General features: G+C 48.0%; 1 protein-coding gene across 1 annotated transcript; it reads left to right on the top strand.

Annotated features, from left to right (window-relative positions):
- Positions 1 to 3,315: 3,315 nt before the first annotated feature.
- On the top strand, positions 3,316 to 22,543 carry LOC122383557 (origin recognition complex subunit 1-like). The gene is made up of 16 exons (XM_043370082.1): positions 3,316 to 3,489; positions 4,575 to 4,669; positions 5,890 to 6,017; positions 6,386 to 6,576; positions 6,867 to 7,530; positions 7,820 to 7,923; positions 9,439 to 9,558; positions 9,746 to 10,522; positions 10,826 to 11,010; positions 11,322 to 11,430; positions 11,790 to 11,960; positions 12,291 to 12,440; positions 13,281 to 13,396; positions 16,226 to 16,426; positions 18,255 to 18,379; positions 20,308 to 22,543. Exons 1-16 carry the CDS (start codon positions 3,466 to 3,468, stop codon positions 20,472 to 20,474), a joined length of 3,327 nt encoding a protein of 1,108 aa, XP_043226017.1. The 5' UTR covers positions 3,316 to 3,465; the 3' UTR covers positions 20,475 to 22,543.
- Positions 22,544 to 23,389: the final 846 nt, after the last annotated feature.

Genomic DNA, 23,389 nt, shown 5'->3' with positions numbered 1-23,389 from the left:
CTTCCGTCCAGACTGCGTTAAACATCTTAAGAAGTTCTCCGTATTGAGTATTCCCCATATGTTTAAAAAAAGCGTAATGCAGTCTATCCGGTCCTATAGACGTATTTCCACATCGTTTTATGGCGTTTGTCAGTTCAGGTAAGGTGAATAAGTCATTGTAGCATTCAGCATTGTTAGAACGGAAATCAGGCATAGTTCTAATAATGTCATCAACTCGTGTACGAAAATGTTCTGAGTAGTTCTCCTGCGAGGAGATGCTTTCAAAGTATCGTCCAAGTGTATTCCCAACTTCAAAAGTATCATCGATAATACGTCCATCTATACTGAGTACGGGTAAAGGTCTGTTGTATCTCGTTTTCCTTGTGAATTTCCTCAGTATCTCCCACAACCTGGGTAAGGGGGTCTGGTAATTGAAGAGGCTAAGGAGTTTAAGCCAGGAGTCTTTCTTGGCCTGCCTAATAACCTGTCTGGCTTTGGCCTTTGCTCTTTTATATTCAAGTAATAGTCCTGGGACCTCTCTATTTCTCCTAAATCGGTTTAATAGCCTTTTCCGTTCTGTAATCGCTTTCTTGCACTCATCTGTCCACCAAGGACAGCAGTACTTTGCATGTCCAGTTTTCTTAGGTATTGTCTCTGTTGCTGCTGAGACAATAAGGTCTGTCATAACTTTGCAGTTTTCTACTCCCAGTTGATCATCATAGTTGAGTGTACACTTTTCTCTAAATTCATTCCAGTTTGCTTTATTTAAGTTCCATCCATAAAAAATGTCTGAGTCCTGTGAAGGGTCAACAACATTATTCAGTGTTATATAAATTGGGAAATGGTCACTGTCATGAGGATCATCTTCAGTCATCCACATTGCGTGGGGGGCGACTGATCCTGAAGATACTGTCAGATCGATATGGGAGTACAGCCCAGTGTAATCATCAATTCTAGTAGCACTACCATCATTGAGAACATTGAGTCCAAAAGTTCTGATCAAACGTTCCCATATCATTCCCCTTCGGTCACATCGATCCGAACCCCAAAGCATATGACGACTGTTGGCATCCGTACAGATAACCATGGGCTCCGGGAGCTGCTTAATCAGACTTTCCAACTCTTCATATTGTAAAGGTTCAGTGGGGGGTAGGTAAAGAGAACAGATGTGCATGGTTGAGCTGCCCATTCGTATGGAGCAGGCCACAGCTTGTAAGTTGGTGTTCACAGTTATCAGTCTGTGAGGAATCCTGTTAGTAACATATATACACACACCTCCCTGTCTCCTTTCATCATTGCCAAAAACATCATACCTTGTGTAATTCGGCAAGTTAAAATCATATTCATCTGATGGAAGGAAGTGAGTTTCCTGTAAACAGTAAACATCACATGTTTGGGTCATAAGGAAGGGTTTGACAGAAGCCCATTTTCCAATCAATGCTCTACAATTCCATTGCATTATTTTCACCATGGTGTAGTATGTGTTTGCCTCTAGAGTTTAGAGAAGTTTTTTTGTTTTTTGTTTTGTTTTTTTGTTTTTTGTTTTGTTTTTTGTTTTTTGTTTTTTGTTTTGTTTTTTTTTGTTTTGTTTTTTTAAAGAAAAGAAAAACTAACTAGCTACTAGTGAATATACTATTCACTCCAATCAGTTGTCTGATGCCGCTTGTGAAATATCTACCCATGACTGCTTTCTTGTCATGGGTTTGTCCCCTGCTCTTTCATTGGATATGCCTGCTCTCACAAGCGGGGGAGCGGGGGGGATGGTATCTGGACAAGCAGATACCTGTGGTTTGGTTTTGCCTTTTCCTCGTCCTAAACCCTTTTGCCTTTGTACAGTCTGCCATTTGGCAGCATCTTTGGTCTTTTTCACTGTGTCTATTGTCTGTGTCAAGTCACATGTCTGAATCATTTCGTCTCCCTCATCTCTTTCCATGGGTTGCGTAATTTCATGAGTTTTCCTCGTATCATTCACCTCCCCTTCATCACTGTCTGTTGTAGCATCTCCCATTGTCTCATCACCTCTCGATCTCTGTAATACATCCCTCTGGGTTTCCTTTACACGTACTGTGTCTGTTGTACTAGCAGCACCTTTAGAGGTACTTTCTGTGATCTGCGACTCAGTCAGTTTTTTGAGCAATGTCATCATCTCATCTACCTTCTTCTCTAGCTTTTCTACCTTTCCTTTCAACTCCTCATCCTCCTGCCTTCCAGTAATATGTGGAGTGCGCACAGTGGCAGCATAATTTCTGAGAACAGGGGGCTCATGGCGGTCATCATACAGTTTCCTGGCTTGGCTGAAAGATACCTCCTCTTCCACTTTGATCCTACATATTTCTTTCTCTTTCTGCCATGTTTCACAGTCATGAGATTGACACCCATGATCAGTGCGTCGGCAGTTGATGCACTGGGGCGTGCATTCTCCCTCATGAGGCATTTGTCCACAGTTTAGACATACCTTGTCTTTAGTGCATCGCTCCTGAGCATGCCCAAATTTGCCGCACCGGTAGCACAGCAGGGGGTTTGGTATATACGTGTGCACGTGGTATGTCACATAGTCCATTTGCAGTTTTGTTGGGCAGGATGGTCTGTCAAAGGTAAGTAGCAGGGTTGGGGTCCCTTGTGTTTGTCCATTCACTTTCCTGGTGAAGCGCTTTGCTCCAACAACCCCAAAGTCCTTTAGCCACTGGACCACCTCGTCCTCGCTAAGTTCTTCTAAGTCATATGCACGAATAGTGCCCCGTGATGTGTTCAGCCTTTCATCTTTCAATACTTCACAGTCCTCATTTGCAAATTTCCTAACTTTCAGAAACTTTTCAGTTTGGAGAGCATGTTTCGTTTTGACGAGCAAAGATCCATCAGTCAAAAAACTAGCCTTTTCCAACTTGTCAACATCCCCCAGGACACCTCTAACACCTAACTGCACCCATGGCCAGCCTCTGGATTTAAGTGTTTTCCCCGAGAGGAGTTTGATTTTGAGGTACGACCCGGAGTTTTCATTGTTTCCTTGATCGAAAAAAGATTCATCAGCCCTCACCCGTTTACCGGGCCTTCCCGGCTTCATTTTACATACCGTTGTGCACTGGGATTTTATAAATGATGAACGAATTGAAATTAAACAAAACTGAAACCAAAAACTTAAAGATCCAAGATGTCTTCCACCGCCACGTCACCACTAGAAAGTCAATCAGCTGTTCTTGCCACGTCCTCCCCGCAAGAAATCTGAAGCAAGAGTGAGTTCTCCCAACGAATGTTGTCTAAAGTTACACATTTGTCTTTTCTGCGCAGCATTTGTGTTTGCCATTTACCGCACCAATGTTCGCCAGCGGTGGTGACTTTTCCTTACCTGCTCACGAAACGTCACACACGACATGACGTCACCCGAAGACGTCATCAAAAAGTCCAGCTCTTAGGCGTGTCCCGTGTGTGGGTTCGCTGGAAAATCTGAAAAATATTAAGATAATACGAACTTGAAATTATCGGATTTGAATGATGAAAGAATCTTCTAAAAAGGTCAGTTATACGACGTCTATTTTCCTTACTTGTTACCATAAATCCTTTGATCGTTTTTGTCCAATAAGTCCATAGGTACTCCATAGTGTGCCTCTTTTCACTCAGTGGTATTTTCGAATTGAAATCAACTCCTGTTTGTTTAAAACCATGTTTTAAAATAAAGCACGGGTTGTTAATGGCATGCTGATTCTGGTGGCTACTCAGTCACATTAATCAGTGCGACTCGGACTGTGCGTCACTGTGCAATTACTGTCATAGGAAATATGCCACTTTTAGCATGGAGTTTTGAACTGGAAAAGCAATTCTGTAGCTTGAGCTGAGACAAGCACATATCAATATCAGGTCTCAGGAGCTTTTATGCCCCAACAATTGCCCTAGACAAAGATGTTTCATTTCTTGTTCTGAAAAGAGTGCCTTGTAGGGGAATGTGGTGCCTTGTTGTTGTAGAGGAATGTGGTGACTTCTAGAAGAATGCCATGAAAGCAGCCACATGTCACAGAGGCTAAGCTAAGACAATCAGCATGAAGTTGCTTTTGAATTAGGCAGTATGGCTAACGCGTAATAAGCTTCTGCGCTATTTAGCTTCTACCATAGATGAACTATAGTTTTTCCTATGATTATTTTTTTTTTATAAATATTAATGATGTTCTTTTCCAATCATTTGGAGCATAAAAAGCCATTAAACTGCTGCAAAAACTAAATTGGGTGATCTTTATGACTTTTGCCTATCAATACACGCATTTTCTATAGTCAGAATCTACTTCTCCATATGCAAATAATAACTTTTCCCCTTATTTGGGGAAAGAGGTATATTTCCTTTAATTGCAAAGTTATTAGAATAAAATGGATGTTTTTTTCTGTTGAGGTACCTAAGAGAAGTTGGAACTTTCATGAATATTTAACAGTAAGCATATTTACCTAATTAGGTTCTGAATGCCCCCCTTTTTTGGATCTTCCAATGCATGCTTAAATATTTTTACACCTGACCTATGTAGGTTTGGATCATGTAAGCATCTGCCTGGGAGTATTGGAATGGCGAAGAAATTTGTTATTATTTAATGATATGCTTTACCTGATTTTCACAGATGACATATATCCAGAATGGCAAGAAAATTACTTGGCTGGAGGAAGATCCATCTCCTCCCGCCAAAGTTACAAGAATTTCCAAAACATATTACAGGTAATGTTTCATTCAGTTATAGCTTCTTGTCCTTATCATGTGATACTCTTTATCGTTAAAAGCAACTAGATTGTACTTATTAGTACAGACCTTAAACCCTCGCCCATGTAGGGGGGGGGGGGGGGTTGGTGCAACCCCCCCCCCTGAGGTTTTTCGGAAATAGTGCAAAAACGGCGGCGCGCAGCGCCGCCAAATTTTGGGTACCTTATGGGGCAAACCTTGCGCATCTTTTGATAAAAAAAATTTGACCGGATCATGTCAGGTCACGGAGTTATGACGTCACAAAGGGAACAGCCTCCGGCCGGATTTTCACAAACTGAGTGCCAACGCCCGAGGTTTCCTGCCGGTGGTACGGACATCGGTTGATGGATCGTGATGAAACTTCCCATGCATGTTGGTGCAAGTATTGGCTATCATATGGTATAAGAAACTTGACCGGGTCAGGTCAGGTCACGGAGCTATGACGTCACAAGAGGAACAGCGTCCGGTACTATTTTTGAAAAGCGCCCGAACTACTATTTTGCTAATTCTTGTCACCTCAATGGGAATATGCAGCAATATTAGCTTCTATAGGGAGCAAATGGACCTCCCAAATCCAAAAATACAATCAGATTTCAAAAATTTAAATTTTGATTTTTCGAATTTCTGCCGCCGACTGTGACCTTGCCGACTTCCGGCGCTCCCAACGCGCCATTTTTAGAGCTAGGGAAACGAAATACATACCAAACGATAGAGAATTGATCAAGGAACACGATAGTGAAGGTTTCAAGTCGATATCTCCCACCGTTTTGCCGCAATCGCCGCGGAAAGTTGAAAAAGTCTATTTTTCCGAAAATTTGACCTTTGACCGGTCAAAAGTAGGTCAAATGTTGATCTAGGACCAAAAAATATACCACCAATCGCGAGATCTCGGCGAGAGCAATCCGTTGGTCTTTTCCGCTAAGCTCTACGACGCTCCGTTTTCAAACGCCAAGGGGGGGTCGCACCAACCCCCCCCCCCCCCCCTGCATGGGCGAAGGTGGCAGATCGCCGTTTACGGGCGAGGGTTAAGTAAGTAAACATCCACTTTTCTGCTCTTCTTTCTTTAAAAAGAAAAAATACTTTTAACAACTTTTACTGCAAATGTGGAGGTAATGCTGGTTGCTGGTCAGAGCCGCATCTTTTTATATTTGCTTGAGTCTGGAGTGTTTATGCCCATGCTGCCCATGGTCCTTTTTCAGATCCTGTAAATTTGGGAATCTGCGCCTGGCAGTTGGCGACTTTGTCTTGATAGCTGACTTATCAGCTGGAGATGAAGACCATGTGGATGGCTGTGAAATAGCTGAAATCACCCATATGTATGACACAGGTGAGAAGTTTCTTCATACCTGTAGAAACTTCATGTAGAAACCTGGTTTGCACATTTTGAATGAACTGATAAGTGATAAGTGAAATCGGGGTCCTTTGAGTTTATTGCACAGGTCCTCTGCTCTACCGTCCCATTGGGAAATTCTGGGTTGTCTAGAGACTTCAAACTGATATAAAGCATTCCCAATATTGTACGCACATTAAATGTAATCACATACCTGTTCCATGACAATGCATGTAAACAATAAATCTATGACTGTTTGTCGTTTCACACCACTTCAGATCCACTCACTCTTCAGCCATCAGTCACCCCTGTTATGGATCACCGAAGCCGCAACCTCTGCCTCACCCCCACATCACCGCTCGCAGGCGACCCGGACGAGAAGGACCCGTGCTGGCTGACTGTGCGGTGGTTCACGCGCTGGGACCTTCTGCCGCCGACGGTGCGCAAGAAGCTGCCGGTCGGCCTGCCACAGCCGCACCCGACCCGGGAGGTGGTACTGGATGGGCGGCCGTTCAGTCCAGAGGTGCTCATCAGCACTGTCTGGGACAAGTGTGAGGTGAGTGTGGAGCTGTCAGCTGTTCTGCAAAGAGTCAGTGTGGTAGGAATGATTGTTGGGCATTGGCAAGATCGGTCGGAATCGATGTCGCGCTTTTTTGTTAACAGATCCTCTTACTGCAGATGGCTTGTAGTGTAACAACGCTTTTAGCATTTGCATTGCTAAAAACCAGTGTTTGTGTCCCATAGTCGATGCATCACAAAAGTGGTGACACACGTGCCCAGCGTCTTTACGAGGCTAACATTGCGCTCAGCCGGCCCACCTCTACTGACCGTCCCTGTCCCCATCAGGTGCGCGTGCTGCAGCCATACGAGGACCCAGCGGTCGAGCGGAGCACCCGCGGCACCCTAGAGCTGTTCGTCACCCGGTTCCAGCTGCAGACCAAGCCGCTGAAGCTGGTATCTATCAGCGGTCTGGACTTAGGTTTTGAGGATGATGGGAAGAGAAAGAGAACAAAAACACCTCAGAAGACTGGTGGGAGGTCGAGGCAGGGTAGCGAGACTCCCGAAAGACGGGAGAAAACAGGCGATGAACCCCGCGGGAGGCGAAAGAGGGAAGGAAGTGAAACTCCGGGAAGACAGAAGAGAGCGGGCAGTAAAACCCCGGAAAGACGGAGAAGGGAAAGAAGTGAAACTCCTGGTAGACGCAGGAGGGAGACAAGTGAAACCCCCAGAAGGCGAAAGAGGGAGGGAAGTGAAACTCCTGGAAGACAGAAGAAGGCAGGCAGTGAAACCCCAGGAAAACGGACGAGGGAAAGAAGTGAGACTCCCGGGAGACAAACAAGGGAGGGAAGTAAAACCCCCGGTAAACAGAAGAAAACAGGCGGCGAGACCCCGGCAAAACAGAAGAGAGCGAGCAGTGAAACTCCAGGGAAACAGAAGACAGCGGGCAGCGAGGCTCCCGGTGAAACGCCCACTGCTGAACGAAGGACACGATCGACGGGAAAGGAGAATAGTGAGTCAGGGTTAATTGCGTTTGAGAGCAGGTGCTTTGGTATAAACGTCAGCTTTGTCGAGTGGGGATCGTGTGGGTTGGGTTGTAAAAAAAAAAACGTTTTCTAACTTATTTGTGGTATGCTGGGACAAATTGCGAATTGCTTTGGTGGATTGCCGAATGCATTCCACATGGAGACTAGGTATATAGTCTAAGGGTTCATTACTCTTTGACACTCAGCAGATGCTAGCATTTTTGGTGGCTGTTAGCATGTGTAAGCATTTGTAGTAATTCCGCTGTTTGCTGACAGATGCGCCAACCACGCCGTCGCAGCAGCCGCCTTCCAAAGAGGGCCTGTCCCGTTCGGGCCGGCGTCGTAAGGAGCGCAGCTACCGTGACCTCGTGGAGGGCAAGGTGGGTGACCGTGGCGGGCTCTGTGCCGGTCAGGGTGAGGCGGGTGTGCGGGGCTTCAAAGCCGAGGTTTAAGACAACAGTGGCAATGGAGATAGGCATTGTAGCTATGCAAGAGCTTAGGATCGCTTAGCGCGGTCTTTATAGTGCCTATGAAGGGTTATGATGAGCTACTACTAATTCGTTTTACGATTAAAGATGTATGGGTAAGCGTCCTTCGTTTAGTTTATTTGTTTGATGCATTAGTTTTCTCAGGCTATAGGGGAGAGTGGGGCAAAGCGGCCACCCGGGGCAAAGCGGCCATCCATCGTTTTAGCCCTCCACAGCTGGCGTCAGTTCCAATTTATGATTTCCAATTATACTTCTCTTTGCGGTCGTTCGAATGAGCCAGACCGGGGTTTCAGGCCCATCGCCATTGTTCTGTGAAACACGGAAAAGCATTTCTTGCCAGGTTACCAATTATGTTTACAATTTTTAAATGTTATTTTATTCCATAACCGTTTGGAATTTTTATAAGCGTTTTTGTCCATGCATTGCGTGGTTATCGTACATGCCTTCTACCAATTTTAATGCTTTTTACCCCACTAATAGCTGAGCTGGAATATTTTTGTCTCGGACGGTATGCGCGGGGCAAAGCGGCCGGGGCAAAGTGGCCAGCCCCCAATTGGCCATAAGTTGTTTCCATCTGGATAAAAACATTATTTATATTCAAATGTGTCGTCATGCATTCATCTTGGCCACTTTTCGGTTACATGAGTTACCAAATTATGCAATTAAATGTTTTTCCAAGAAAATTATTTCTTTGTTTAGCAATAGGTGGGAAGATAACAAAGTAAACATCCATCTTCCCTTAAACCTTGTCACCATCAAATACCCTAGTCGTGCATGAGGCAACTATTCTGTTTCTCATATCGGGACTTGAGAAGTCGCCAGTGGCCGCTTTGCCTCAGGGATGGGGCAAAGTGGCCAATATGCTATAGGTTTAAAGTTTTGTCAATATCTCCCATATGTGAACGCCTTTGTAAATGAAACGCAGTTGGAATAAAAGACAATTTAATAGGGATCACAATGGTATAGAAAGAATCTTTCCAAGTTTAAAAATCAAGCGTCGGCATCGTTAGGAACGTTAGGGTGGCCGCTTTGCCCCACTCTCCCCTATTAGGGTTTATTGTTGGATCAGACCAGTCCCCGGTGAACGTTTCAGGCCCCCGGTATCACTGCTGGCGCGGGCTCTGTCCTGTCCTCGTCCTCGCCTTCCGTTCGCCTCAGTCGGGCGTCCTGTCCTTCCGGAGTGTCCTATCGCACCAGGTCCTCTCGAGCGTCCTCACAGGCCGCAACGGTAAGGGCTCTTTTTCTTACCTTACGATCCACTTTTGTATAATCGCTCGTATCCTGTTTATGTTTCTACAAAGTTCATCCAAATCTTCAGCACATTAAATAGGCACTCCTACTGTGTTACAGGAGATGCTTATCTTTGATCTGTCTCCGGCACAGGTATGACTCGCTTTTGTTTTTCAGACGAGCTGGGAGGATGAAGATGACATCACCATAAGCTACACGTCACCTAACAAAATGGTCATGAAAATGAGTCGACTCACCGACAGCAAAATTCGACAGATGCTCTTGGAAGATGATGATGTAAGTACATATTATTAAAAGAGTGAATGGACTAAAAAGTTTACAAACTGACAAGTGGGTGATATAGTGGCTGGACAGGTATTTGACCTGATATTACTTCTGGTAGGTACTCACTAATCAGTCTGGTGCAGTTGGTTATGTGCTGGTGTGAGATAAAACGTTAATTTCTACTATGACTGATCCACAGAGTGATTCGTCTCTCCCGGATAGCGGTCGAAGCACGCCTGTCCCCGTCAAAAAGAAAACGCCACGTGCGTCCAGAGAAACCACCCCGGCGCGCGGCTTGAAGCGGACAGCATCTCAGTCTAAGACAGACAGTCCCGCACGAGCCAAACCTGAACCGTCCCGTTCCCGGGGTGCCACGCCCGTGAAGCGGGACGCGTCCCGTGCCAGCACTCCGTCAAAGCCTGAACCGTCCCGTTCGCGGGGTGCCACGCCTGTGAAGCGGGACGCGTCCCGTGCCAGCACTCCGTCCTCTGGCGGCGCGCGGTCGGCGGGCCGGGGCACACCTCGCTCGGCGGGACGGGACTCGGCGTCTCCGACGGCCGGCCGCAGCACGCCGCGATCGGCGCGTCGCTCGCTCTGCCGCCAACCGAGTCTGGCTACGGTGACCGAGGAGCGATCCCCCGGCGCCGCCAGCGCCCGCCCCAGCGACCCGCCGCCGGCGCGGCGCCTGTTCGCCGCGGACGCCGGCGGCGCCAAGAGACGCCGTCTGTCGTTGGCCGTGGACTCAGAGGACGAGGAGGAGGAAGAGGAGGTCGCTCCGCGCCGCGGTGGAGGACGTCGCCGCGCCGCCAGTGCCCGGCGCACCGAGGAACTCCCGGAGGAGGGTTCCCCGGAGGAGGAGGGGACGCCCGTCAAACGGCGAATGGGCCGTGCGGCCGCGTCCCCGGCGACACCGTCCCGCGGCCGGGGCAGGGGGCGCGGCGGGCGGTCCGTCACGGCCTCCCCCAGGACCCCGAAGGTGAGCTGTCAGTGCCATCGGACTTCCTGCCTTCCTCCTGTGCTTATCTCGGAATTTAGAAAAATATACACACGCTTTTGGGGTACAGAAATGTGTGTGATGTAGCATCAGATATCACTATATTATTGCTTATCATCGTGATTTAACTTGAATATTTCCGAGACCCAAGATACCAATATGGTTACATTTTTACATCCGCTTACTTATCAATCTTCGCTCTTCATTCTTTTCGCTGCTGCACTGACCGCCAAGTGATTGTGATTTGTGGCCCACCCAGCTATATGCCTGTCGCTCCCCTGTCAGGTTGGCGGCACACCTCTGGTACCCGGCCGGTCGGCCGGCTGTCTGGATACACCCGGTACACCGCTGGAGCGGGCCCGCAGTCGACTGCACGTGGCTGCGGTACCCGAGGCGCTGCCCTGCCGGGAGAATGAGTTCCTCGACATCTACACCTTCGTGGAGGCCCGACTACTGGATGGTACTGGCGGGTGAGCTCAGTTTGGCTGACAATGGGGAGGACAACGTGGTGGGCGAGGCAATAGTTGAGCGAGTGGGTTAGTGATAGCTATATCAATGATCGAATTTATTGATCTAATCGAAAGGATGATATGCGGTACTACTTTACAGTGGTGCTCCAGTTGTCTTGACTTGTGTGAACTTGAAACTTGAAAGTATGGTGGTAATTAGCGAGGAACATTTTTGTATAGTCATCCATTTCTTTTATATTGATCGGTTGGTAACTGGCTTATACATTGTTTCATACGTCATTGCACTTCTACACTACGTCATTTCTTGCCAGGTGCATGTACGTGAGCGGCGTGCCGGGCACGGGGAAGACGGCTACCATGAGGGAGGTGGTGCGCAGTCTACAGGAAGCAGTCCAGACCGGCGACCTGCCCGCCTTCCAGGTAGACAAACGCGGCGCTACAGTGGATTCGGGGAAGTCGGGGAACTAACCGCTGCTATACCATACTTTAAATGCTCGGCTACGAATGCAAGTTAAAAAGCGGCAACTTTATGAATCACTGATTTTACGGTACATACTGTACTTTGTTATCTTTTTTTCGTACGGCGTAGCTGGTGTATACTTACTTTGGACCATAAAGCCTGCGCATTCTTATAAATGGACTTAGTACTACCCACTTCTTTTAGGAAAATAAGTATAACTCAATTAGCGTCATCGACAACTGACTGTTTTTGCATTGAGTACTTGTCAGTCCCACAACTGGCCGCCTAACACCACCTCTCTCCTCTTCTTCCACCCCAGTTTATCGAGGTGAACGGCATGCGGCTGACGGAGCCGCAGCGCGCCTACTGTCAGATCCTATCCGAACTGACCGGCACCAAGGCCGTACCCGAGCACGCCGCCCAGATGCTCGACAAGCGGTTCTCACAGCCGGCCGGACGACGCCAGCCGCTGCTGCTGATGGTCGACGAGGTGAGGCGAGGGCATGGAAAACAGCGGGTGTTTTGGGGAGAATGATGCTGTAATGCTGATGATTGAAAAGTGGGAGTTTAGCACTTATTGCTAGGCTGCATTTAAGTCGCCCCACGTTTGCGTATTTCATCCCGACATCGCGATCGTACTGATATTCCAATCACACCTTGCGTATGTCATTTTGGCTATCTTTCACGTCCCACGTTTACTGCAAATTCTACCACGTCAGCTGTTAGATCCCTCAGTTCCCCCGCTAATGATGCCTCTAAAAATACTGACCCCGAGCGCGCCGTCACCCTCACTCCGCCCCCCCCCCCCCCCCATGGGTAGCTGGACCTGCTGTGGACGAGGAAGCAGAACGTGCTGTACAACCTGTTCGACTGGCCGAGCCGGCCGCACGCGCGGCTGATCGTCGTCGCTATCGCCAACACGATGGACCTGCCGGAGAGGATCATGATGAACCGCGTCTCCAGTCGACTGGTGAGAGGCGGACCGTGGAGGGGACGGGAGGAGGAGCAGTGATTTGGATTCATTGCTGCAGACAGGTGGTAAAGGAGCACAGTTTTCATTTATCTGTGGTGTCAGCCAACCAATGGTGTCGGCCGTCGTGCGCCCAAAAGCCGAACGTCATTATCATCATGTCTGTTCACAGATTACTATGTGGATACTCGACATTTCTTGTTTATCGAATCTCAGTTAATGTGCATGCATTATCTGGTGACGCTAAATTAGGTGGTTGTGATTGAGATAAGTCACTCCTGTTACCGATCCGGCTGATATTTCTGATCACGTTGTGTGCAACGGTAGTGCCTGGTCCCAGAGAACCCGAACCTTGTATGATCCGCATGACCTCACTGGATCTGCCGATGACCCGTCCCATCTCGCTATGTAATCCGCTCCGACCAATTGGTACCAGTGTTCTAAAATTGGATTTTGGTTGGGTGTGCTGACGAAGAAAGGATGAGAAAAAAGAAAGTAAATAACTGAAGCATTTTTGCTAAATGGTGTACCTAATGCTAATTTTTATGCCAACTAAAACCAGGATTTCATGTCAGGATCTTGACAGGGTGTGAAACAAAAGGATGTGGGTGCATCAACTGTCAAGTGACATGTAAACTGGCTGTTCGAATGCATGAAACCTTTTTCAGAGATGAAGTAAAGTCAGTCATTCATATTTTAGGGATGAAAATATTTTCCCCATCAGGTGTGATTTGCCACTAAAAAGTCTGAAAAATGGAACACTGATTGGTACGTGTCACCTATATGACACCATTTCGTGTATCTGTGTGACCTATCTGACCTCGCCGTCTCTTCCGTCAGGGTCTGACGCGGATGACCTTCCAGCCGTACACGTTCAAACAGCTCCAGGAGATTGTCTCCAGCCGACTGAGCGGTCTGGACGCCTTCGATCCCGACGCCATCCAGCTGGTGGCCAGGTGAGCTGTCAAGGAAGACACGGGGGAGGTGGGAAACAGGGAGCACAGAGAGGGAAGATGTAAGGCTTTGTGGCACATGTCTCGGCGGGCTGCGACGATCGAGCGGTGTTTTAGAGTGAGACTAGGGTGACCCGCGTGCTCCGCAACGCGATAAGGGGTATTTGCGATCGGCGGGTGTTTGGTTGTTCTTGTGTCGGTTGGGTTATCTTTCCATTTCGGTCGATTGCTTTTTGATGGCTAAATGATTTGGTTTGGAAAGAATATCCATCGCATCGAGGTGCCCGTGTCTGATAAGCATGCTTTCTACTTCAGAATCTGTCAAATGTGTTTTATAATTTAGGTGCGTAGTTTTATGACCAATGAGAGGCGTAGATAATTTTCGCTAAAAATGGTTTTGCAGAGGTTTGAAACAATTATATTTTTAAGAATACTGTTGCTGGTCATTCAAACGTGATGATTGGATCTTGAAGAGAATTGAATGCTCTTTCTAATGATAGCATTTTCAATTGCAAATCGCATCGGGTTATGCAGCAAAACCCGTGTAATTATTAAGTGGCACATTTTGGACAAATGCCATTTTCTCCAGCGATTTGTTCCACCTTGTTTTTGATCAATTAACTTTTCACAATTTTTCCAGGAGAAGCGGTACATTTCTTTTGCCAATAGGCATTGTTTTAACTCCCTCAGTCTGACGGTCACGTGAAAATAAAATAAAATTCAAAATTCGTCCGAAACGTCGATCTTTCAAACAGAAGTGCCCTCACATGTGCACGTGGCACGTGCCAACCCCTGCACCGCACACCATTCGATAGCCCGTTCGATTCTCTACACGATGCTGTTTTCCCCGTACCGGTCGGGCCCACGGTTACCGAGATATTGCACCGGGACCGGACCCGTGTCGGGCAAATTTGGCTGTTTTCGCCCGTTTTTGCCAGCCGATTAATACATGTAAAGTCTATGACGCGAATTTGCACTTTTTGGGCACGCGCCACGCGCTCGCTATCGATCCGATCGAGCTGAGACCCATCAAAGGCACGTTGTCCATCCTTGTTCTATGAGTTGCGCAAACTTCAGCGCGGTAGGTGCAACGGTGTGACCTGTAACCCGCGCTACGTAGCACCATGTCGCGACCTTCGTAATAGACAGAAACTACGTCACCACAAATAGTAATATAGACAAGCGGCTGCGCCACTTGCTTCGCGGCGTAGCCAGAAAATGCGGCAGCAGCCAATTTGCTTCCGAATGGTGTTTGATTTAAATTGATCTGTCGTCTGGAAGCAGAGCTGTGGACGGAAACGTGCAGAGGAAAATTTTGAACATAATAATTATTCTGAGGGCTTAGGTGGATGAAATTTGGATCATACGGGGTCAATTCAGGTCAAGCTGGTTATCCCTGGTCACACTGGGTTAGGCCAGGTCACCTTCGGTGAGGCCAGGTCGTATAGGTCACCACGTCACATTGGATCGGCCTATACCACACTTCTACTACTTCTACTCATACCACTACTCCTACCACTACCCCTACCACTACTCCTACCACTATCCCTACCACTACCCCTACCACTACCCCTACCGCTACCCCTACCCCTACCACTACCCCAACCCCTACCCCTACCCCTACCACAACCCCTACCACTACCTCTACCACTACCCCTAACACTACCCCTACCACTACCCCTACCCTACCACTACCTCTACCACTACCCCTAACACTACCCCTACCACTACCCCTACCACTACTACTACCCCTACTACTACCCATACCACTACTACTACCCCTACCACTACTACTACTACCCCTACCAATACCCTACTACTACCCCTACTACTACCCCTACCACTACCCCTACCACTACCCCTACCACTACCCCTACCACTACCCCTACCCTACAACTACCACTACCCCTACTAATACCCATACTACTACCACTACCCCTACCACTACCCCTACCAATACTACTACCACTACCACTACCACAACACCTACACCTACCACTACCACTGGGTCATGTGAGGTCACAAACTATCAGATTAACTGATTAACTAAAAAAGAGTTCCTAACCCTTCTCCTACTCGTGTCATTCCATTATTCTTAATCGTATTTGGTTGAAATGGCGCCTAGTGACAAATGTGGCGCATTGCGACAAAAGTGGTGCATTTATTCCTGTCGTTTTGCCATGCATCCTTCCACCGAATTGCACCTTTATCGGACCATATTTGACAAAGTTTTGCGATTTGCGGCAAAAATAGCGCATGTGGACAAATGTGGCGCACTGCGGCAAACGCGGTGCATTCGGTTAAGCGCATTGAAAACTGTCTTTATTTACCGAAAATCGACACCTTCATTCGCCTCTGTTTATCAAAATAAATAACTTGGCCAATCTGCAAATGAGAGGCACCCGCCGCCGATCGTCATGCATTTTATTGTCAAAGGCGATTGAACCCGGCTGCCGATGCCTTGAAGCAAGCTTGAGAGCCGAGCAAAATTTGGAGAAAAAACACCTTTTTCCAGCGCGTGCCACGTGCGACCCATCCACCCCCCGGGACTCGAACCTCGACACTGCACGTGCGCGTGACGTCATCAACACCCTGCGAAAATTTCAGCCCCATCGACCGCACCGTTTGACCTGTGCACGGCGTCAAAGCACCCCTCTGCACGGTGCAAACAGACAGAAACACATACCTACAGACAGAGTTTCATTTCACAAATAGTATAGTAGATACGCAGAATTCAGTAATGTCTCCATCATGTTATTAAACTCCTTGCGTTACATTTGCTGACGGATGAGGTTGATGTTGACCGACACGGTCTGCACTCCGTGACTTCAGGAAGGTGGCTGCCGTGTCTGGTGACGCCCGCCGCGCGCTCGACATCTGTCGGCGGGCTACCGAACTAGCGGAGCGCGGTCCGGCCGCTGAGCGGCGCCACATGTCACCCAGGAAGGCCAAGACCTCGGCGCTGGTGGCTATGGAGCACGTCAACGCCGCCATCCAGGAGATGTTCGCCTCGCCAAAAATTGTCGCCATTCGGTGAGTATTGAGAAGCTACCAGAACCATGTATGAGGAATGGTGCAGAGCATTGCCGAGCGAAATGTGCCGTGAAGTGCGGGTTCGGTTGCAATTAGATGCCCGTCAGATATAAAGGTGTTTCTCCTCCGTTCCGTCGTTTCCATCCTCAGGATACTGAAATCCTTCTCCACGCCGCAACCCCCATTCCGAGCTGGACCGGCACCTTTATCTCATGCGGGCTGCTCCATTGGAGCGACACCGCTGCAGCTCCCGAGGGAGCACACCCCGTAGCTGGGTGCAGTGAGTGCCTTGGGGCTGGGTGGCCTGTCCATTCGGACGGGCTCAGCCCCGGTGACTCTGTAGGGTGTCTGCCCAGACCAATGTCTCCCCCAAATCCTATCATCCTCCTGGCTCTGAAATGATCTTGTCAGACCGAAAGGGCCTAACAAAAAAAAAAAAAATGATGCTGCTTCTATCTGATTATTCGGGATCGGGAATGGTGTCCAATGGGTGAAGTTGTTGCTTTCTAATCCAGCCCCTTTAGCAAACAAGCGGGATATTATCTGGCTAGTCATATTCGAGATTATTTGATCGAGTCCATTTGAGCGACCTTGAAAATGTTCGCAACCTGTCTGACTGCTGTTACAAAACGGTTTATTGGACCTTTGTTTACATCCAAGCATCAATGTTTTTGTACCATAGAAGTTCACAGTAGCCCCTAACTATTTGCGGAGCAGTAGAAGCAGTATGCGAGAAAAAAACTGCAGATGCACGCCACTACCGTCCTCACCCGGTCACTGTGACATAGCGTCACCATTTTCTGCTGCATTGATAACGGAGCTGGAAACGTGCCCGATGTGTCCAGTCAAAGGAATTACCTACTTTATAGCAACGGTGAAAAATAGAGCCGACATTTGGGTAAATCAGTACATAGGTACTTAATTATTCCTGTAAATGATCTAGTCTGGGAAGCTATCATTAGCTTGTTTACTTGGACAAGCCTTTGCGGTGATTTGCTGTTACTGCGCGGGTCCTGCCTCACATCCATTGGATGGTTATTTCCGTATCGTTCCTTGTGTCGCCATGCCGGTCCTGCACGCGCGAGGTGCGTGCTCCGTCCCTGTCGTGGTGGACAGTGAACACGTCACGTGCCCACACCGTGTTTTCCCGCCCTGAGACTTGTATTTCTGACCTTAGCATTTCCAACAAATGGCCGCCCTTTGTTTTTGCGTGTTGGAAAACCGCGTGACTTGACCCATTTTCTGTATTCAACATTACTGAAGGTTTTTAAAACGGATGCCCGATCTAGCTTATTACTTGTTTTGCACCGTGGCATGACATTCAGTTTCGTTGTTTCATTTTGTTACGACCGAGCGAAGCGAAGTCTTTTCAATATAGCGGAAACAAAATGCAGTATGAGCGGCCCGGCCCGGGTTGTAACGCTTTTGAGAGGCTCAAGGCCGGGCTCCACTACGCGTTTTTTTACGCGCGTTTTATCCGAGACATCGGTTTTTGCGTGAAATCGGTTTTGCAATTTGTCGGTTTCTGCGTGATATCGTTTTTTGCTTGTCATCCTGAAGCACGTGACATTGTTGTCATTAAACCCAGGCTCCACTACGCGGAAAATCACACTTTGTTTATTTTGAGCCTATAAAGAAGGTGTTTTGCAAGTAGGTACATTTAATAAAAAACTTTTATAAAATTTGTCTGAAGGGTTGAGTAGGTGGCTTTGAGCCGAGTGTCTCTGTTTCAGGTCGTGTCCGGCTGAGGCGCGCTCCCTGCTGCAGGCTGTGGTGTCCGAGTTTTAGTCCCTCTGTCTCTGTTTCAGTTCCTCTGTCTCTGTTTCAGGTCGTGTCCGGCACAGGCGCGCTCCCTGCTGCAGGCTGTGGTGTCCGAGTTTCAGCGCACCGGCTTGGAGGAGGCCCGGCTGGGTCGTGTATATGAACAGATGGCTGCCGCCTGCCGGTTCGAAGGTACGCTCGTACAGGGCTGGGCGGGAGCGAGGCGTCTTTTAGGAATTTGATAGAGTACCTTATGCAATGTACTTGAGCATTATCAGATACGTGCACTACATTCCAAAGAAGTTCATGATTTTGTGATGACAGAGAGATATGTTCGAGGAACGTGCTGCAACATCCACAGTGATGAGCAGCGCTTACCCATTTTGTTATACACCCAGCTTGTTTCAGTTTATTCGGTGCGAGTGTAACCATATGTTCGCTTCAGCCATATGACCTCATCAGCCTAATGAAGGGAATCAGTCTAAGTGTAAAGGAACAAGTGAAGCGGATAATTTCGGCTTAAAAAGCTTAATCATAAATGCATCTAAAAGTTGTCGACGTAAAAACTTGCACCAAGCGTAGCTTCAACTACGTCTACCGTGTATATGTGACGCACGCATACTAAAGTTCCCGCTCCCCATTTCTATCGTCCTGGTGAATGACTAGAACGTCTGTGCGCTGTCGATCGACTGCGCTTTGATATGCAGTCGCTGGTGGTAACTACGCCGGCTGAGGTGATTTGGGAGTCTCATGACCGAAAATAACCGGTCACGTGCCAGCACCGTGACTGCGGCGTGCTAGGACACGGTCTTTAGGGTTGCACTTTATGCCTGAACCGATTATAATGAGACTGCCTTGCACGTGCCTCTGTCGCGACAAAAAGGCCACTTTAATATTTATGTGGCATGCAATATTGTGAAATGGGGCATGGCCGCGTGGGAGCGTAATTGCACGAATGTTATAAACGAAAGAGTGAATAGAGCAACGTCGCATTTAAGTGCTTATCCTTAATGTCTTTGAACACTTGGGTGTTTGTAATGAATAATGAGTTATATCCGGAATTAAAACAGTAGGTACTTTAGCATTGGTTATACACTCGTTAGTGAAAACTCAGCAGTAGCGTGTGAATAAGATGAGCCTTTACATCCTCAGCAGCGCTTGTAGCGCATAAACCTGGATATGTCCCTGCACCATTTTCATAATGTCTTAGGTTTTTTAATCGTTAGCTTTACATTGTTGCTTACATGCAGATAACGCATAACCATCAAACATCCATGCATTGGCTATTAATGGAGTCGGTTGACACACGCTGCTTTCTTTACATTTAATGATCCCCATAGTGATAATCAGTGACATTCGATTAGTTAGTTTGATGCATAGCAGATTTAACGTCGTTTTGCTGTAGGTCTTGTCGATAAGAACTTCTACACGGCAGACTCTAAGGTCATGCGTCAACCTTTGCGTGTGCGCTGTTGCAGCCATTTTTTTGTGTCCTTGTGCGATGTGAATTGTAATGACAACCGTCTGTTCTGTCTTTCGTTCTGGACAGAGTGCATACTTAGCGTATCCCTGGGAAACTGTTGCTACCTCGCAAGAAACCTTTCAACCAATGTCACCGATTCAGCATTCCCGGTTGCGCCCCTGTAACGCTTTTACTTTTTCAGAAGCCCCCGTTAAAGCCTTTGTCGTATGTGACACTTCCTCACCCCCACAGGCCACAACGCTATGTACTTTGCTGTCTGTTGCACTCTTGCAGTCCTGGCGCAGGTCCAGTCCTCTGCGTTCTTCCGCCGCTGACCGTTGTCGCCCTGTGTTCGTCTCTGACCGCTGTCCATTGCTGTGCCCCCCTGCATTGATCGGTGTTGTTCTACCTGACCAAGCCCCTGTCCCTGCCGCTGACCGTTGTGCTGTGTGTCCGTCTCTGACCGCTCTCCTCCCCTGTGCCCCTGCCTGACCAGTGCCCTGCCCTCGCAGCTGACCGATGCCGCCGTGTATGACCAATGTTTCCGTCCCCCAGAACGGACCTATGTCGTTCTGTCCGACTAATGTCGCTGTCCCCGCCTCAGACCGGTGCCCCACCTCGTCTTCCCTCGCCACTGACAGGTCCCTCTCTCCGTCAGGCGTCTCGCCTCCCACTCTCTCCGAGGTGTTCGCTCTGGTCAGTCAGCTGACTGCGGTCCGTCTGCTGCACGCCCAACACGCCAGACATGACCTCGAGACCCGGCTGAGGCTCAACATCAGCGTGGACGACGTGTCGTACGCGGTGCAGGAGATGCCCGACCTGTGACCGGTCAGAGGGGGGACTGTTCGATCTGTGACCGGTCAGAGGGTGACTGTGGGCCGACCTGTGACCGGTCAGAGGGTGACGTTGGTCCGACCTGTGACCGGTCAGAGGGTGACTGTGGGCCGACCTGTGACCGGTCAGAGGGGGATCAGGGGTGGCGTCTGACCTGTGACCGGTCAGAGGGGGACAGTGGGCTCCGACCTGTGACCGGTCAGAGGGTGACGGCTCTGACCTGTGACCGGTCAGAGGGTGACTGTGGGCCGACCTGTGACCGGTCAGGAGGTGGCTGTGGGCTCCGACCTGTGATCAGTCATGGTGACATGTCAGTCATGAGTGACACCATGGGATGGTGTTCGAAAGTGATTGTTGAGGATATTCCTTGCCGGTGACCGGCCGGCCGGCGGTTAAACATGCTAAATTCGGAATTTATTATCATGTGCTCAGAAATCGTGAAATGATCATATGCATTCATAAAAACTCTGAAAATGCTATAGATACAGCAAAACACACGGCCAATCTGGCCTGCAGGCTGCATAGCTGGTATAGAAAAGTTTAGTGATGAAAAACAAAAATGAATTTAAGGCAAGTTCATTATGTAATGGGCCTCAGGCCTTCAGTCTGCAACAAGCTACAAAATGGCTTACCCTGGAATATTTTGTTCATCCCTTGGCCGAAATCCCTTTCATGTTCCCTGCCGTTGACAAGACACAATCGCGAGTAATGAATAAGTAACGGAAGCAGGACTTAATCTCGAGTGACGGCTAAATATCCTACATTTGATTGAAGGTTGAGTCGTGACTCGCACTATTAATGGGTGACGTCATCAAAAGTTCAGCTTATTTCTCTTGCACAAGTTATCTCTTTTAACAGCTGATTACATTAAAAAGTAAACAAGTACGAGACGAAGCGGGAGTGCCGGTACCGAAGGGATGGTGGAATTGATGTTGGCTAGTGATTTCCAAGTGGCTGTAACCTCATTTATTCCTGCTGAATTAGCAGACATTCGTGAACCGCGCATTCGGCGTTAGGTGCTCATTTTCGGATATCCCTGGTCATTCCGCCTCGGTTTTGTGGGGAATGGTAATTTATAACATGGATCATTTTTTTTTTCGGAGTGGTGCTGGTGGTGTTATTCCTCTATGCTGGTGGTGTTATTCCTCTTTGCGGCTGATCATAAAGGCTGCTGCATTCCGTCTAGCGTGCTTCGCCGATTGTCCTGCCGGTGACGTGACCTTTATAGCCGGCGCTCATGTCATTTGATTGGCATGCCTGGTTACTGTGGGAGGCTCGCTGGCTGATTTCAAGGGTAGCAGTGGTGATGTGTTCTTTTGTGTTCTTAGATTCTGTTTTTGTTGTGTGGCATTTGGTTGAATGACTGCATGTCTTGTGAATTGTACAGACGAAAAGGCTACATGTCTAAACAAGGCCATCCTTCCGATATTGGTGGTTCATTTAATTATGAGTTGGTTTTGCCATGCGCTGACATCGGTCATGCATTTTTTTATACTGCGTTTGGCTCTTACTGTTAATTTAGACGTCTTTAACTTCTTAGTGCCATCCCTGAGCAAGTTTTCCTCACTTATTTTAGGCTTAGATTTGCAGTAAAAGTTAAACAGACAGCAGTTGATCCACTTTGGGTGTGACCGTTGGTACAAAACACAGTGATAGCATTGGTCTTCGATTTTCACACCTGACGTGCCTTAGCCGATTTCGATTAAACAGCATACCCTGGTAGGAGCGTTTTCAAATCGCTCGGTGCAGTTGCGTTGTCGATTAGCTGCTCGGACGTGCTACCGAGTTCGTTCAGGGACGGAGTGTCTTCCTGCCGTCGTCTGCTCGTTGTTACTCTCCTATCTTGTACAATTGTTCTCCGATGTGGCCCTCGGCGTACCGTGTGCGGACCGGGTGGGTCTCGATTGGCCTAGCTCGCCCGTTCCAGGTCGAGTTGGTCTTGGACAGGTCAGGGGTTTGTTGCCATTTGTATACTGCCGCGTGTGTATTTTTGTACTGTTTGTGATAGGTTGAAATTTGATTATGCGTGCTTTGCATTCAATATAGTCCCAAAGCAATAATTCAATTGTTTGTAATTCTGTATCAATGGAATGCAAAAGTGTAGGTACAATGGAATGCAAGAGTAGATTGATACAGAACTAATATTCATTCTTCAAAATCGTCTGCTGGATACTGCAGGAGTGCTGGATAAAGCGTCACGATAGAATACAACGCACATTGTCTGTCATACATGAGGAACACCGTGGGTATCGACTCTCGTTAATGACTTATCAATATTTAACGTATGCTGGGAACGACGGCCGACGCCCACGTGTATGTCGGGGAACCGATAAAATGCGTAGAAGAATATGTGAGTGCACCGGACTCCGACCACTATCGGCCAGTCACTTTGCTGCACAGTCATCAAGAAAGCTGGAAACTATATGTCTAAGGTGCCTTTCGGCATAAAGTGTGTTCACTCGTGTCTGTATTTCCAGCTTACATAAGGTAGTCGATCGTCAGAAAAAGTGGCGCAGTCGGACGTATGGGTAGTCGGAAGCAGTAAAAGACGAGTGGTGCAGTCCAGGCCATGGGTATCCAGACAGTCGCCGCATGACGGCTTCAACGATTGGGACATTCGTCTGTCCGTGTAGTCCCGGTGGTAGGTTCTTCTACGAGTTGGAATCCATCTGCATTATTATAAATCCTTTAAAAAATAGCTCCATCGTTGCCACCATGAACGCTTTGCCGCTTTGCGATGGTTTTTGCAATGCCGTCGATTGGCGTGCAAAGGTGAACTCTTTTTTTATGATTTGGGGTGCTTGTTAAACATAAAACGTGCTAGCCTTGTCATAAAACGTTATTGTCGATTAGCCTTGAAATCAAGGGTTTACATAACGTTGTCTTTGGTGTTCATTTCTAATTTT

The sequence above is a fragment of the Amphibalanus amphitrite genome, unplaced genomic scaffold (genome assembly GCF_019059575.1).
Source record: "Amphibalanus amphitrite isolate SeventyFive unplaced genomic scaffold, NRLGWU_Aamphi_draft 000167F_arrow, whole genome shotgun sequence".
NCBI classification, from domain to species: domain Eukaryota; kingdom Metazoa; phylum Arthropoda; class Thecostraca; order Balanomorpha; family Balanidae; genus Amphibalanus; species Amphibalanus amphitrite.
Note: the sequence above shows the minus strand (reverse complement) of the source record. Positions and strands in the feature narration are given on the sequence as shown.

Excerpts from the sequence above, each read along its gene's own strand:
- LOC122383557 (XM_043370082.1), top strand. The coding sequence starts at position 3,466 with ATGATGAAAGAATCTTCTAAAAAG. Across the intron at positions 3,490-4,574 it reads TGAAAGAATCTTCTAAAAAG|ATGACATATATCCAGAATGG; the intron begins GTCAGTTATACG and ends TGATTTTCACAG. Across the intron at positions 12,441-13,280 it reads ACCGCGTCTCCAGTCGACTG|GGTCTGACGCGGATGACCTT; the intron begins GTGAGAGGCGGA and ends CTCTTCCGTCAG.